The sequence below is a fragment of the Bufo bufo genome, chromosome 3 (genome assembly GCF_905171765.1).
Source record: "Bufo bufo chromosome 3, aBufBuf1.1, whole genome shotgun sequence".
NCBI classification, from domain to species: Eukaryota; Metazoa; Chordata; class Amphibia; order Anura; family Bufonidae; genus Bufo; species Bufo bufo.
The window spans coordinates 438,735,371-438,752,415 of record NC_053391.1 but is presented as its reverse complement, the minus strand read 5'-3'; the positions used below and the strand labels follow the sequence as shown (position 1 = coordinate 438,752,415).

At 42.3% G+C, this 17,045-nt stretch overlaps 1 protein-coding gene across 1 annotated transcript in view; it reads left to right on the top strand.

Annotated features, from left to right (window-relative positions):
• Positions 1 to 17,045, top strand: part of LOC120993841 (sodium/hydrogen exchanger 4-like) — a 116,043-nt gene that overhangs the window by 82,844 nt on the left and 16,154 nt on the right. The window contains exons 8-9 of the mRNA XM_040422310.1: positions 11,258 to 11,416; positions 16,828 to 16,927. Coding sequence (XP_040278244.1) covers positions 11,258 to 11,416; positions 16,828 to 16,927 — 259 coding nt within the window. The remainder of the gene's footprint in view (positions 1 to 11,257; positions 11,417 to 16,827; positions 16,928 to 17,045) is intronic.

Here is a 17,045-nt window from a genome sequence, read left to right as displayed (position 1 = left end):
TGCAACTTTTTTGTTAGACTGAGATAGGTGAAATTTTCCACCATAAAGTAACATGAAATCATACTGCATGTAACATAGTAACATAGTACATAAGGCCGAAAAAAGACATTTGTTCATCCAGTTTGACCTGTTATCCTGCAAGTTGATCTAGAGGAAGGCAAAAAAAAAAACTGTGAGGTAGAAGCCAATTTCCCCCACTTTAGGGGAATAAAAAATTCCTTCCCGACTCCAATCAGGCAATCAGAATAAGGCCTCATGCACACGACCGTTGTGTGCATCCGTGGCCGTTGTGCCGTTTTCCGTTTTTTTTCGCGGACCCATTGACTTTCAATGGGTCCGTGGAAAAATCGGAAAATGCACCGTTTTGCAGCCGCATCCGTGATCCGTGTTTCCTGTCCGTCCAAAAAATAGGACCTGTCCTATTTTTTTGACGGACAATGGTTCACGGACCCATTCAAGTCAATCGGTCCGTGAAACAACACGGATGCACACAAGATTGGCATCCGCGTCCGTGATCCGTGGCCGTAGGTTACTTTTTATACAGACGGATCCGAAGATCCGTCTGCATAAAAGCTTTTTCAGAGATGAGTTTTCACTTCGTGAAAACGTAAATCCGACAGTATATTCTAACACAGAGGCGTTCCCATAGTGATGGGGACGCTTCTAGTTAGAATATACTGAGAACTGTGTACATGACTGCCCCCTGCTGCCTGGCAGCACCCGATCTCTTACAGGGGCTGTGATCCGCACAATTAACCCCTCAGGTGCTGCACCTGAAGGGGTTAATTGTGCACATCATAGCCCCCTATAAGAGATCAGGGGCTGCCAGGCAGCATGGGGCAGACCCCCCTCCCTCCCCAGTTTGAATATCATTGGTGGCCAGTGGGCGCCCCCCCCCCCCCCCCCCCCCCCGGCCCCCCGCCCCCCCCCCTCTATTGTATTAATATCATTGGTGGCCAGTGTGCGGCCTCCCCTCCCCCGCCCCGCCCCTCCGTCGGCCCCCCTCCCCCCCTCTATTGTAATTTCATTGGTGGCCAGTGTGCGGTCTCCCCTCCCCCCCCCCCCCCCCCATCGGCCCCCCTCTATTGTAATTTCATTGGTGGCCAGAAAACTCCGATCCGATGGTATATTAACTCCTGACTTTACATTGAAAGTCAATGGGGGACGGATCCGTTTGAAATTGCACCATATTGTGTCAACGTCAAACGGATCCGTCCCCATTGACTTGCATTGTAATTCAGGACGGATCCGTTTGGCTCCTCCAAGAATCAAGGAAGACCCACGGACGAAAAAACGGTCACGGATCACGGACCTACGGACCCCGTTTTTGCGGACCGTAAAAAAAAACGGTCGTGTGCATGAGGCCTAACTCCCTGGATCAACGACCCCTCTCTAGTAGCTATAGCCTGTAATATTATTACGCTCCAGAAATACATCCAGGCCCCTCTTGAATTCCTTTATTGTACTCACCATCACCACCTCCTCAGGCAGAGAGTTCCATAGTCTCACTGCTCCTACCGTAAAGAATCCTTTTCTATGTTTGTGTACAAACCTTCTTTCCTCCAGACACAGAGGATGTCCCCTCGTCACAGTCACAGTCCTGGGGATAAATAGATGATGGGATAGATCTCTGTACTGACCCCTGATATATTTATACATATTAATTAGATCTCCTCTTAGTCGTCTTTTTTCTAAAGTGAATAACCCTAATTTGGTTAATCTTTCAGGGTACTGTAGTTGCCCCATTCCAGTTATTACTTTAGTTGCCCTGTAGTCTATGTTATAAATTCTCTGCCTCAACAGAGTCTTGGCAGGAGCACGTAGAACTCTTCTGTTTACATTGATTGCTGTTAAACCCTTAGGCCATTTTCACACGAGCGAGTTTTCCACGCGGGTGCAATGCGTGAGGTGAACGCATTGCACCCGCACTGACTCCGGACCCATTCATTTCTATGGGGCTGTGCACATAAGCGGTGATTTTCACGCATCACTTGTGCGTTGCGTGAAAATCGCAGCATGCTCTATATTGTGCGTTTTTCACGCAACGCAGGCCCCATAGAAGTGAATGGGGCTGAGTGAAAATCGCAAGCATCCGCAAGCAAGCAAGAGCGGATGCGGTGCGATTTTCACGCATGGTTGCTAGGATGAAAGTTTATTCACTGTATTATTTTCCCTTATAACATGTTATAAGGGAAAATAATAGCATTCTTTAATACAGAATGCTTAGTAGAATGTCAATTGAGGGTTAAAAAATAAATAAAAATAACTTACCTCCTCCAATTGATCGCGTAGCTGCCCGTCTCCTGTTCTTTCTTCAGGACCTGTGGTGACATCACTGTGCTCATCACATGATACATCACATGATCCATCACCATGGTGATGGACCATGTGATGAGCTCAGTGACGTCACCACAGGTCCTTTGACAGGTCCTGAAGAAAGAACAGGAGACTGGTAGCTACTGGATCAATTGGAGGAGGTGAGTTAATTTTTATTTATTCTTTTAACCCTCAATTGACCTGTATTAAAGAATGCTATTATTTTCCCTTATAACCATGTTATAAGGGGAAATAATAAAATTTACAGAATACTGAACCCAAACCCGAACTTCTGTGAAGAAGTCCGGATTCGGGTCTGGGTACCAAACATGCCGATTTTTCTCACGCGAGTGCAAAACGCATTAAAACGCTTTGCACCCGCGGGGAAAAATCACGCATTTTCCCGCAACGCACCCGCATCTTTTCCCGCAACGCCCGTGTGAAACCAGCCTTAAGGACCCTGTCTTTTTTCACCTTAATGATCAGGCCATTTTTTGCTATTCTGACATGTGTCACTTTATGTGGTGATAACTTTAAAACACTTTTAGGCTACTTTCACACTAGCGTTCGGGTGTCCGCTCGTGCGCACCGTTTGAAGGGGCTCACGAGCGGCCCCGAACGCATCCGTCTGGCCCCAATGCATTCTCAGTGGAGGCGGATCCACTGAGAATGCATCCGCCTGCCAGCGCTCAGCCTCCGCTCCGCTCAGTGAGCGGACACCTGAACGCTGCTTGCAGCGTTCGGGTGTCCGCCTGGCCGTGCGGAGGCGAGCGGATCCGTCCAGACTTACAATGTAAGTCAATGGGGACGGATCCGCTTGAAGATGACACCATATGGCTCAATCTTCAAGCGGATCCGTTCCCCATTGACTTACAATGTAAAGTCTGAACGGATCCGCTCAGACAACTTTCACACTTAGAAAATTTTCTAAGTTTTAATGCAGACGCATCCGTTCTGAACGGATGCGAACGTCTGCATTATGGGAGCGGATCCGTCTGATGAAACATCAGACGGATCCGCTCCTAACGCTAGTGTGAAAGTAGCCTTACTTATCCAAGGCATTCTGAGATTGTTTACTCATCACATATTGTACGTTATGACAGTGGTAAATTCGAGTCAAAATATTTAATTTCTATTTATAAAAAAATATTACTTTACCAAAAATTTGGAAAAATTTTAAATTTTCAACATTTCTATTTCTCTGCTTTTAAAACAGATCGTGATACCTCCTAAAATAGTTATTATTTTACATTTCCCATATGTCTACTTCATATTTGGATCATTTTGTAAATGAATTTTTTTTTGGGACGTTAGAAGGCTTAGAAGCAAATCTTAAAATTTTTCTGAATTTCCAAAACCAACTTTTTAACGACCAGTTCAGGTCTGAAGTCACTTTGTGAGGCTTACATAATAGAAACCACCCATAAATGGCCCCATTTTAGAAACTACACCCCTCAAGGTATTCAAAACTGATTTTACAAACTTTAACCCTTTAGGTGTTCCACAAGAATTAAAGGAAAATGTAGATTAAAATTCAGAATTTCACTTTTTTGGCAGATTTTCCATTTTAACCACTTCCCGCCACGCTAACGCCGAAAGGCGTCATTTCTGCGGCGCTCCCAGGTCACACTAACGCCAATAGGCGTCATCTCGCGTGAGCCGAGATTTCCTGTGAACGCGCGCACACAGGCGCGCGCGCTCACAGGAACGGAAGGTAAGAGAGTTGATCTCCAGCCTGCCAGCGGCGATCGTTCGCTGGCAGGCTGGAGATGTGTTTTTTTTAACCCCTAACAGGTATATTAGACGCTGTTTTGATAACAGCGTCTAATATACCTGCTACCTGGTCCTCTGGTGGTCCCCTTTGTTTGGATCGACCACCAGAGGACACAGGTAGCTCAGTAAAGTAGCACCAAGCACCACTACACTACACTACACCCCCCCCCCCCGTCACTTATTAACCCCTTATTAGCCCCTGATCACCCCATATAGACTCCCTGATTACCCCCCTGTCATTGATTACCCCCCTGTCATTGATTACCCCCCTGTAAAGCTCCATTCAGACGTCCGCATGATTTTTACGGATCCACTGATAGATGGATCGGATCCGCAAAACGCATCCGGACGTCTGAATGAAGCCTTACAGGGGCGTGATCAATGACTGTGGTGATCACCCCATATAGACTCCCTGATCACCCCCCTGTCATTGATTACACCCCTGTCATTGATCACCCCCCTGTAAAGCTCCATTCAGACGTCCGCATGATTTTTACGGATGCACTGATAGATGGATCCGATCCGCAAAACGCATCCGGACGTCTGAATGAAGCCTTACAGGGGCATGATCAATGACTGTGGTGATCACCCCATATAGACTCCCTGATCACCCCCCTGTAAAGCTCCATTCAGATGTCCGCATGATTTTTACGGATGCACTGATAGATGGATCCGATCCGCAAAACGCATCCGGACGTCTGAATGAAGCCTTACAGGGGCATGATCAATGACTGTGGTGATCACCCCATATAGACTCCCTGATCACCCCCCTGTAAAGCTCCATTCAGATGTCCGCATGATTTTTACGGATGCACTGATAGATGGATCGGATCCGCAAAACGCATCCGGACGTCTGAATGAAGCCTTACAGGGGCATGATCAATGACTGTGGTGATTACCCCCCTGTAAAGCTCCATTCAGATGTCCGCATGATTTTTACGGATGCACTGATAGATGGATCGGATCCGCAAAACGCATCCGGACGTCTGAATGAAGCCTTACAGGGGCGTGATCAATGACTGTGGTGATCACCCCATATAGACTCCCTGATCACCCCCCCTGTCATTGATTACCCCCCTGTCATTGATTACCCCCCTGTAAAGCTCCATTCAGACGTCCGCATGATTTGTACGGATGCACTGATAGATGGATCGGATCCGCAAAACGCATCCGGACGTCTGAATGAAGCCTTACAGGGGCGTGATCAATGACTGTGGTGATCACCCCATATAGACTCCCTGATCACCCCCCTGTAAAGCTCCATTCAGATGTCCGCATGATTTTTACGGATGCACTGATAGATGGATCCGATCCGCAAAACGCATCCGGACGTCTGAATGAAGCCTTACAGGGGCATGATCAATGACTGTGGTGATCACCCCATATAGACTCCCTGATCACCCCCCTGTAAAGCTCCATTCAGACGTCCGCATGATTTTTACGGATGCACTGATAGATGGATCGGATCCGCAAAACGCATCCGGACGTCTGAATGAAGCCTTACAGGGGCATGATCAATGACTGTGGTGATTACCCCCCTGTAAAGCTCCATTCAGATGTCCGCATGATTTTTACGGATGCACTGATAGATGGATCGGATCCGCAAAACGCATCCGGACGTCTGAATGAAGCCTTACAGGGGCGTGATCAATGACTGTGGTGATCACCCCATATAGACTCCCTGATCACCCCCCCTGTCATTGATTACCCCCCTGTCATTGATTACCCCCCTGTAAAGCTCCATTCAGACGTCCGCATGATTTTTACGGATGCACTGATAGATGGATCGGATCCGCAAAACGCATCCGGACGTCTGAATGAAGCCTTACAGGGGCGTGATCAATGACTGTGGTGATCACCCCATATAGACTCCCTGATCACCCCCCTGTCATTGATCACCCCCCCTGTCATTGATCACCCCCCTGTCATTGATCACCCCCCTGTCATTGATCACCCCCCTGTAAGGCTCCATTCAGACATTTTTTTGGCCCAAGTTAGCGGAATTATTATTATTTTTTTCTTACAAAGTCTCATATTCCACTAACTTGTGTCAAAAAATAAAATCTCACATGAACTCACCATACCCCTCACGGAAACCAAATGCGTAAAATTTTTTAGACATTTATATTCCAGACTTCTTCTCACGCTTTAGGGCCCCTAGAATGCCAGGGCAGTATAAATACCCCACATGTGACCCCATTTCGGAAAGAAGACACCCCCAGGTATTCCGTGAGGGGCATATTGAGTCCATGAAAGATTGAAATTTTTGTCCCAAGTTAGCGGAACGGGAGACTTTGTGAGAAAAAAATTAAAAATATCAATTTCCGCTAACTTGTGCCAAAAAAAAAAAATTTCTATGAACTCGCCATGCCCCTCATTGAATACCTTGGGGTGTCTTCTTTCCAAAATGGGGTCACATGTGGGGTATTTATACTGCCCTGGCATTCTAGGGGCCCCAAAGCGTGAGAAGAAGTCTGGTATCCAAATGTCTAAAAATGCCCTCCTAAAAGGAATTTGGGCACCTTTGCGCATCTAGGCTGCAAAAAAGTGTCACACATCTGGTATCGCCGTACTCAGGAGAAGTTGGGGAATGTGTTTTGGGGTGTCATTTTACATATACCCATGCTGGGTGAGAGAAATATCTTGGTCAAATGCCAACTTTGTATAAAAAAATGGGAAAAGTTGTCTTTTGCCAAGATATTTCTCTCACCCAGCATGGGTATATGTAAAATGACACCCCAAAACACATTCCCCAACTTCTCCTGAATACGGCGATACCACATGTGTGACACTTTTTTGCAGCCTAGGTGGGCAAAGGGGCCCACATTCCAAAGAGCACCTTTAGGATTTCACAGGTCATTTACCTACTTACCACACATTAGTGCCCCTGGAAAATGCCAGGGCAGTATAACTACCCAACAAGTGACCCCATTTTGGAAAGAAGACACCCCAAGGTATTCCGTGAGGGGCATGGCGAGTTCCTAGAATTTTTTATTTTTTGTCACAAGTTAGTGGAAAATGATGATTTTTTTTTTTTTTTTTTTTTTCATACAAAGTCTCATATTCCACTAACTTGTGACAAAAAATAAAAACTTCCATGAACTCACTATGCCCATCAGCGAATACCTTGGGGTCTCTTCTTTCCAAAATGGGGTCACTTGTGGGGTAGTTATACTGCCCTGGCATTCTAGGGGCCCAAATGTGTGGTAAGGAGTTTGAAATCAAATTCTGTAAAAAATGACCTGTGAAATCCGAAAGGTGCTCTTTGGAATATGGGCCCCTTTGCCCACCTAGGCTGCAAAAACGTGTCACACATCTGGTATCCCCGTACTCAGGAGAAGGTGGGGAATGTGTTTTGGGGTGTCATTTTACATATACCCATGCTGGGTGAGAGAAATATCTTGGCAAAAGACAACTTTTCCCATTTTTTTTATACAAAGTTGGCATTTGACCAAGATATTTATCTCACCCAGCATGGGTATATGTAAAAAGACACCCCAAAACACATTCCTCAACTTCTCCTGAATACAGAGATACCAGATGTGTGACACGTTTTTGCAGCCTAGGTGGGCAAAGGGGCCCATATTCCAAAGAGCACCTTTCGGATTTCACTGGTCATTTTTTGCAGAATTTGATTTCAAACTCCTTACCACACATTCGGGCCCCTAGAATGCCAGGGCAGTATAACTACCCCACAAGTGACCCCATTTTGGAAAGAAGAGACCCCAAGGTATTCGCTGATGGGCATAGTGAGTTCATGGAAGTTTTTATTTTTTGTCACAAGTTAGTGGAATATGAGACTTTGTATGAAAAAAAAAAAAAAAAAAAAAATCATCATTTTCCACTAACTTGTGACAAAAAATAAAAAATTCTAGGAACTTGCCATGCCCCTCACGGAATACCTTGGGGTGTCTTCTTTCCAAAATGGGGTCACTTGTGGGGTAGTTATACTGCCCTGGCATTCTAGGGACCCGAATGTGTGGTAAGGAGTTTGAAATCAAATTCTGTAACAAATGACCTGTGAAATCCGAAAGGTGCTCTTTGGAATATGGGCCCCTTTGCCCACCTAGGCTGCAAAAAAGTGTCACACATCTGGTATTGCCGTACTCAGGAGAAGGTGGGGAATGTGTTTTGGGGTGTCATTTTACATATACCCATGCTGGGTGAGAGAAATATCTTGGCAAAAGACAACTTTTCCCATTTTTTTATACAAAGTTGGCATTTGACCAAGATATTTATCCCACCCAGCATGGGTATATGTAAAAAGACACCCCAAAACACATTCCTCAACTTCTCCTGAATACAGAGATACCAGATGTGTGACACTTTTTTGCAGCCTAGGTGGGCAAAGGGGCCCATATTCCAAAGAGCACCTTTCGGATTTCACAGGTCATTTTTTACAGAATTTGATTTCAAACTCCTTACCACACATTTGGGCCCCTAGAATGCCAGGGCAGTATAACTACCCCACAAGTGACCCCATTTTGGAAAGAAGAGACCCCAAGGTATTTCGTGATGGGCATAGTGAGTTCATAGAAGTTTTTATTTTTTGTCACAAGTTAGTGGAATATGAGACTTTGTAAGAAAAAAAAAAAAAAAAAAAAAAATCATCATTTTCCGCTAACTTGTGACAAAAAATAAAAAGTTCTATGAACTCACTATGCCCATCAGCGAATACCTTAGGGTGTGTACTTTCCGAAATGGGGTCATTTGTGGGGTGTTTGTACTGTCTGGCCATTGTAGAACCTCAGGAAACATGACAGGTGCTCAGAAAGTCAGAGCTGCTTCAAAAAGCGGAAATTCACATTTTTGTACCATAGTTTGTAAACGCTATAACTTTTACCCAAACCATTTTTTTTTTACCCAAACATTTTTTTTTTATCAAAGACATGTAGAACTATAAATTTAGAGCAAAATTTCTATATGGATCTCGTTTTTTTTGCAAAATTTTACAACTGAAAGTGAAAAATGTCATTTTTTTGCAAAAAAATCGTTAAATTTCGATTAATAACAAAAAAAGTAAAAATGTCAGCAGCAATGAAATACCACCAAATGAAAGCTCTATTAGTGAGAAGAAAAGGAGGTAAAATTCATTTGGGTGGTAAGTTGCATGACCGAGCAATAAACGGTGAAAGTAGTGTAGTGCCGATTTGTAAAAAAGGGCCTGGTCTTTAGGGGGGTATAAACCTGTGGTCCTTAAGTGGTTAATCTAATTTTTCCAGTAACACAGCAAGGGTTAACAGCCAAAGAAAACTCAATATTTATTACCCTGATTCTGTAGTTTATAAAAACACCCCATATGTTGTCGTAAACTGCTGTGCGGGCACACAGCAGGGCATAGAAGGAAAGGAACGCCATATGGTTTTTGGAAGGCAGATTTCACTGGGATAATTTTAAGTTGTCATGTCACATTTGAAGACCCCCTGATGCACCCCTAGAGTAGAAACTCCAAAAAAATACCTCATTTTGGAAACTATGGGATAAGGTGGCAGTTTTGTTGGTACTATTTTAGGGTACATATGATTTTTGGTTGCTATATATTAAACTTTTTGTGAGGCAAGGTAACAAAAAATAGCTGTTTAGGCACCGTTTTTATTTTTTGTTATTTACAATGTTCATCTAAAAGGTTAGATCATGTGGTATTTTTACAGAGCAGGTTGTTACGCACGCAACAATACAAAATATTACAATTTTTTTTGGTTGTTTGTTTCAGTTTTCCATGAAAAAAATGATTTTTTTTGTGTCTCCATATTCTGAAAGCCATAGTTTTTTGTATTTTTGGGCAACTGTCTTATGTAGGGACTCATTTTTTTTTTGGTATAAGATGACGGCTTGATTGCTACTATTTTAAGGTGCATATGACTTTTTGATCGCTTGGTATTACACTTTATGTGATGTAGGTGACAAAAAATAGCTTTTTTTACACGCTTTTTTTTTTTTTTTTACGGTGTTGACCTGGGGGTTTAGATAATGTGATATTTTTATACAGCAGGTTCTTATGGACATGGCAATACCTAATATGTATACTTTTTTTTATTTATTTAAGTTTTACACAATAACACCATTTTGTAAACAATAACACCATTTTGTAAACAAAAAATCATGTTTTAGTTATTTTTTATATTTTTGGGCGATTGTCCTAGGTAGGGTCAAATTTTTTGCGGGATGAGATGAAAGTTTGATTTTGGGGTGCGTTTGACTTTTGATCGCTTGGTATTACACTTTTTGTGATGTAAGGTGACAAAAAATGTTTTTAGCACAGTTTTTATTTTATCTTTTTTACAGTGTTCACCTGATGGGTTAGGTCATGTGGTATTTTTATAGAGCAGGTTGTTACGGATGCGGCGATACCTAATATGTCTACTTTTTTTAATAGTTTTTTCACATTTAACAAAATAAAAGCATTTTGAAACAAAAAAAAACATGTTTTAGTGTCTCCATAGTTTGAGAGCCATAGTTTTTTTTTTATGTTTTGGGCGATTGTCTTAGGTAGCGGCTCATTTTTACGGGATGAGGTGGCGGTTAGATTGGTACTATTTTAGGTGGCATACACCTTTTTGATCGCTTGGTGTTGCACTTTTAGTGATGTAAGGTGACAAAAAAATGTTTTTAGCACAGTTTATTTAATTTTTTTGACGGTGTTCACCTGAGGGGTTAGGTCATATTTTATAGAGTCGGTCGATATGGACGCGGCGATACCTAATATATCTACTTTTTACTTTATTTTGGGAAAAGGACCCTTTTTTTACTTGAAACTTTGAATTTTTTGGCGAGAAAAAAACATTGTTTATTCTACTTTTTTTTTCACTTTATTTTTTATCCCACTTTGGGGCTTCAACTTTTGTGGGTCTGTTCCCCTTTACAATGCATCACAATACTACAATACAATACTACATTGGCTGTAAGTGTATTACACACTATAATACACTTACAGCCTGCTTCCTGTGAGATCCAGATTGTATCCCCTACTACTGTATAGGGCTGTAGAAACTATGTATAATAATTTATATATTTTTGAATATATTTTAAGTAGTTCCCATACATTTTTTAAATGTCTCAGTCTTCATGTAGCACCATGCAAACAGATTTTCTAATATAAATTAATTAATAATTACCAATAGATATTTTGTAATTTAAAGCTATTTACAGATAAATAAATGTGTTTCAGGTTTAAAAAAGTTGATCAGAAGTTTCTACGAAAAGCTCTTATTCGTGAAAATCAGCCTAAATCAAGGATCGTCGATCTCCACAAAAAGCTTGAAATTAAGCAAGCTATTGAAATGACAAAGTTTGAAATGAACAGAGATATTTCACAAACATCATTACAGTAAGTGGCATTTTTTACTTGTTGGATGAATCTTCCATAGTGTTATCATAGTAACAGACCTTGAGACACAACACAAAAATTCGCCCTAAAGTTGTGTTTACCAGCAGTTTTCTGCCCAGTCTGAGGTAGATGTTATTTAACACTGTTTCTGTGTAAAGGGGTTACTATTTCTCACTGGTTCAGTCATTACAGCAGCTCTCAAAAGTCCAGCAAGAATGATACCAATATTATACCAAATCAGAGTAATTGTATTAAAGTCAATAAGTCCAGCAATGGTACCCTGTTAAATCATAGGATAACTAAATTTAATGAGAAATATAGACATGAACATAAACAAAACTCTACATAATCAATCCGAGGGGAGAGGCCCGGATACAGTCAGATGCACTGGGTAAGTGGTGGGGAGTACAATCCCTAGCACTGATACCCTGAACTGGTCCTCTGCCCAGGGACGTCTCCTGGTGGTGGGGACGCCCTGTCCACGTATCTAGTCTCAACCTCCTGGCTGTCCCTGGTAAGGTGACGGGTGGAGAGAGATAGGTATCCGAGTGGTACCCTAACGGATGACTAGCACAAAATCAAAGAAAGACTGAAAGGTGTCCACTGTATAAGGCCCTCGTGACAGATTGCCAGGAGGTACAGGGTCCACCTAAAGGATAAAATACACAGACAGACACACGCACATATAGACACAGAAATGATAACAAAGGATAACCTACAACCCCGACGCGTTTCACCCACACCAGTGGGATCATCAGGGGGTGATACGGGGTAGGTATAGTAAGGACGGGAAGCCCGTGACGATAAATACAGCAGGCCCAGTCCAATAATAAATGCGTAAATAAATGCGTTTAAACGATATACACATATGACGCGACAACAGACCCGAAATTGATAAATAAATGCCAGAAGGCAGACTACATACGGTCACTCGGCGGCACAATTAGTGGAGTCAACCGACTAGATGCAAAGTGCAAATCTGAGATTAACGAGGGCACAGGGTCACATAAGGATAAGATGTGAGGATGCTCATGAAGGGGCATAGAGGATAATCACCCTGAACCTACCTAGATATAGCTGATAAGCACTCCAGGAATAAGATGATACCACAGCGCATAGCTCCTAAGGTGTAGGGCTACCCGCCAGATGATGCATAGTGCCGCCGTCAATGTGAATAGATGGGTCTGAGGCTCTCCCAGCATTCTTCTGTGGCTCCAGGACATTTTCTAGATACTAGGAAAGCTACATTAAAGAGGCAAACAACTTTCCTCTATATTCAAGCATAACATTTCTTGAAATTTTAAAGGAGTTGCCCGGAAATATAATAAACATTGCCACTATGTTCTAAAAACACACACCACCAACTACCTAAACATTGTTGAAAACCAAGTATATGCCTTTGTCGAGATGATCCCCACAAATGTCAGGGGTAGTGTTGGTCGAGCACCAAAGTGCTCGTGTGCTCTGGTGCTTGAGTAGAACACCTCCCAATGCTCAATGGAAGTCAATGGGAGAACCCGAGCATTAAACCAGGCACCCCCTGCTCTGAAGAGGGGAGGGTGTCGGGACTCTAGTTCGGCTTAGGAGTCCCTGCTCTGACTCCATATATAGCTATGTCCATATATGAAGTCAGTGCTTGGGGACACCCAGTGTATCTAAATCTAATTTAGCCTCTATTTCTGAAAAGTTTCTGGTGGGATTTGAACTCACAACCTTCTACATTACAGTCAAAAATCGTATCCACTATACTATAGAGCTGCATGGCCAGTTACTTAAAAAAAAAAAAATATATAAATATAAGACTTCTGCTGTATAGGAATACTTACTATTACTAAGTATTCCTATACAGCAGAAGTCTCATATTTTTATTTTTTTGTAACTGGCCATGCAGCTCTATAGTGTACTGGATAAGATTATTGGCTGTAAGGTAGAAGGCTGTGAGTTCAAATCCCACCAGAACCTTTTCAGAAATAGAGGCTAAATTAGATTTAACTACACTGACTCGAGCATTGCGCTCGAGCACACGCGATATTTGGCAGAGCATAGCGATGCTCGAGCCGTACTGGTGTTCGGCCGAGCATGCTCACCCAACACTAGTCAGGAACATGATAAATCAAGCATCTGTGGGATGTTCTTGAAAAACAAGTCTGATTCATGGAATTAAGGGATCTGATGCTAGTGGTGCCAGATACCACATGCACTCTATATACACCACCCATCCTTAACACTAAAAACACTGAAATATAAAGAGAATAATTTTTATTACATTGCTACACACACAACAGCTGCTGTGGCTGGGTTTGGCTGGTCCCAATGCGATACTGGGTCCCTGGACACTGTCTGGTTGTCAATACATGTTGCTGCTCTCCGAAGGGGATGGTAAGTCATGCTGCACCCCAATGGCAAATCAGCTCAGAGAGAACTGAAGTGTAAAACAATGTAGGGAAGGCACTGAGCTGGATTCTCCAGTATCCTCCCTTGCAGAAGAAGGTTCTGTGCTGAGTTAAGGCCTAAGCTAGCTGTCCCTCTCTCTCTCTCTATGAGAAGTCTCGTACCCTGGTCAAAAGGCTAGTGGCCCAGGGTCTGTGGCTCAGACATTCGGCTGGAACACTGGTTAAAGTGCTGGTGACCCAGGTTCTGTGACAGAATTTCCCCATCTCAACATCATCTTCTGATCCTTTTTGCAGCCTGGCTAAACTCTACTAAACATTGGTCCCTATCTGCAGACAACTAGGGGCTCTGACTGTTCTCCTTATATACAGTTTCTAATTGAATTAGAACCTTCTAGCTAGAGGGGTGGAATGGAGAACCACAGCCTAAACAGAAACAATGTTGCAATTTCAGTGTCATTCACTTGTTCAGAGTTTCAATACAAGTCTATTGGAATGACTAGGCAGTTTTCAGAGATAAATAAGAGAGCTAAACTAAACTGTCAAAGGGTAAGTGTGTCTTTTTTTCCCCTCCAAAACTTTGCATAGTTCCTTATACAAGAAGTATCTGTAGTAACCGTGGAAGATTTTTAACTTTGCAGTTCATAGATAGAAAGTCTGAAGTAAAGATATAGTGCAATAACAGTGCAAATAAACAGGATATATTACAATAAACATATAAATTGCAGTTCAACAATATAAAACAACAGCATATATCTAAGTGCAAGTTAACCCTTCAAAGTGCAGTAGTGAGTTGATAGCTTTGCATAGTAGCAATAGGGGCAAATGTCCACAAATGTCCATAGTCCAAAGTACCCTTGATTCAGGGAACTACACAGAGTTAAAACTCAAAAAGTTGCAGAGGGGATGTAGTTGCTGCAGCCCAACACATTCACTATAATTTATTCCATAAAATTGGTATAAATTATAAATTAAATGTACCACAGCTCTCAGTTTGTGTAGGTTTCAGTTTCTGGCACATGGACATTGCTGATACAACAAATTTATTAAGAGGCTTGCACCTCTAAATAAACTGGATGCATGTTTCTCCAGCAACCTTTTTTTTTTTTTACTAAGAGTTGGGTGTGAAACACTTCAACACAGAGACATGTGAGTGGTTCCCCTCCCCCCCCCCTCATCTGTCTTATTGAAGCCAGAACTGAAATCTACGCAAGGGGGCTTTTGTAGGTTTCACATATAATCTATGCCAGTTTCCTGGTGTAGATTATAGTAAATGTGCTAAGCCGGCTATACCTGGCACTGCAATGGCCACTCCTTGGGCTGCTCTGCTTACTTTCGGAAAAATAGCAAGTGGGCTTCAAAACCTCCAAAAGTCCCAAAATTTGGCACAAGTGGGGCATGGGCCAAACTTTGTGACTTTTTGACTCCAATTTCCTGGCATATAGGAGATAAGTGTCCCCTTTTTGATCAGATAGTATTATCACACATGATAATGCAAGATACATAACTCTGCATGTCAGACAAGATGGGCTATGATACAGGCTTAGCACAAAGTATCGCACATGATAGACTTAGATACAGAGAGGCTCACCAGACAGTATCGCACATGGCAAACATAGGTAAGCAACACAGTAGACAGTGTCAAACATGATAGAATTAGAAAAGCAACTCAGTATACAGTATCACACAATAGTCTGATAAGAGAGGCTAGCTGGATCTATGGTCACTCCTCCTGACCATAGAAGGTGTAGGAGGAGTGACTTATGAAGAGGAAACAGTGTGATAGGTGTAGCCAGAACAGAAAAAGAAAAGACGTATTTGGAGCATAAATATGCAGTTTCTTATATACTAAGGGCCCATTCCTGCGGCAGGTTGTACCACAGAATTTTGGTGCAGACAGCTGCACCGAAAACCCACTGGTGGCAACGTCCATTCTGCCTTTCATATATCTCAATGGGAGGCAGTCCTAAGAATTACGTAGAGGTGGCTTATAATCACAGCCACAGCGAGAAGGTACATTCTCAGCTCTGCCTCTCACTGAGATGTATGAGAGGCAAAAAGGACGCGTCTGTCAGCCAGTTTTTGGCAGAATTGTCCGCACCAAGATTCTGTGATAAAACTTTTAAAGAAGATTTAAAAAAATTATCAAGGGACCAGAAAATCCTTTAAAAGGGGTCACACAATTGTGCCACAATTAAATCTTATTTGAATATAATTCAGCATGAAAAAAACAGTTGCTTTTGCAATTTAATTTTTGTTACAAAATTGCTTCAGTTGTGAGATATTCTCTTTACTTCATTATAATGGTGCCTCCTAGTGTTTAATCTATACAGTAATGTGCACGTCCATCTACTGAGGTGGTTGCACAAGGTCAATGCCATCCTTCAACTGCCACTATTCGTATCTACTGTTAGAAGCTTGGACAGCTAGGTTAGGGCTACATGACAACAGTTGCAAGAACAACGATCTTCATGTAGCACTGCAGTCATTGAACTGAATGGGGTTGCAGTGCTACCCCAGAAAAAAGTCATTTTATATTGCTGGATTTTTTGTGACTCTAGGGTCACAGTAACTTGCAAGTCATGCTGTGACCCCATTCAGTTCAATAGTTGCATTTCTATACAGCGATTGCTGGTTGTGCAATGGGATTGCTGTGTAGCCCAGGTCTTAGAAGGAGAGAGCTGTAGCAGAAAGAGCATGCCCACTGAGGTGCCACTTCAGCTGCCGGCTTGAAGTGAATCTAGCAGAGCAATTGGAGTAATGAATGTGGAGATCTCTAGATCCTTATGAGGTACAGGGCTCGTTCTAGTTTTTTTTTTAGAAAGAGATTGTCATGTACTATATGATGTCTGATTTTCATTTTGTACATTAGTTATGGGATAAACCATTTAAGTACCAAAATGCTCTATATTGCTACTGAATGCTAGACCTTCACAGATTCTTGATTCTTCTAGCTACATAAGGAAGTAAGCCTAAACTGTTACAGTAATAATAATACTTGTGTTCTTTCATCGTTTCTAGAGCTTATAGAAAAAGAAAACTTGCAAGCACACTTTCTTCAGAAGATGTTGTACAGATGAAAGACATATTAAGAAATAGTCTATACAGTGTGCGTCAAAGGGTAAGATATCACTCATTTAACGGCTTTGTTTTTATGTACAAAGATCAAACCAATGCCTCAAGAAACATGTGCAAGGAGGTTTCACAGCTTGAATCCCTACAATTCTGCACTATGAAAC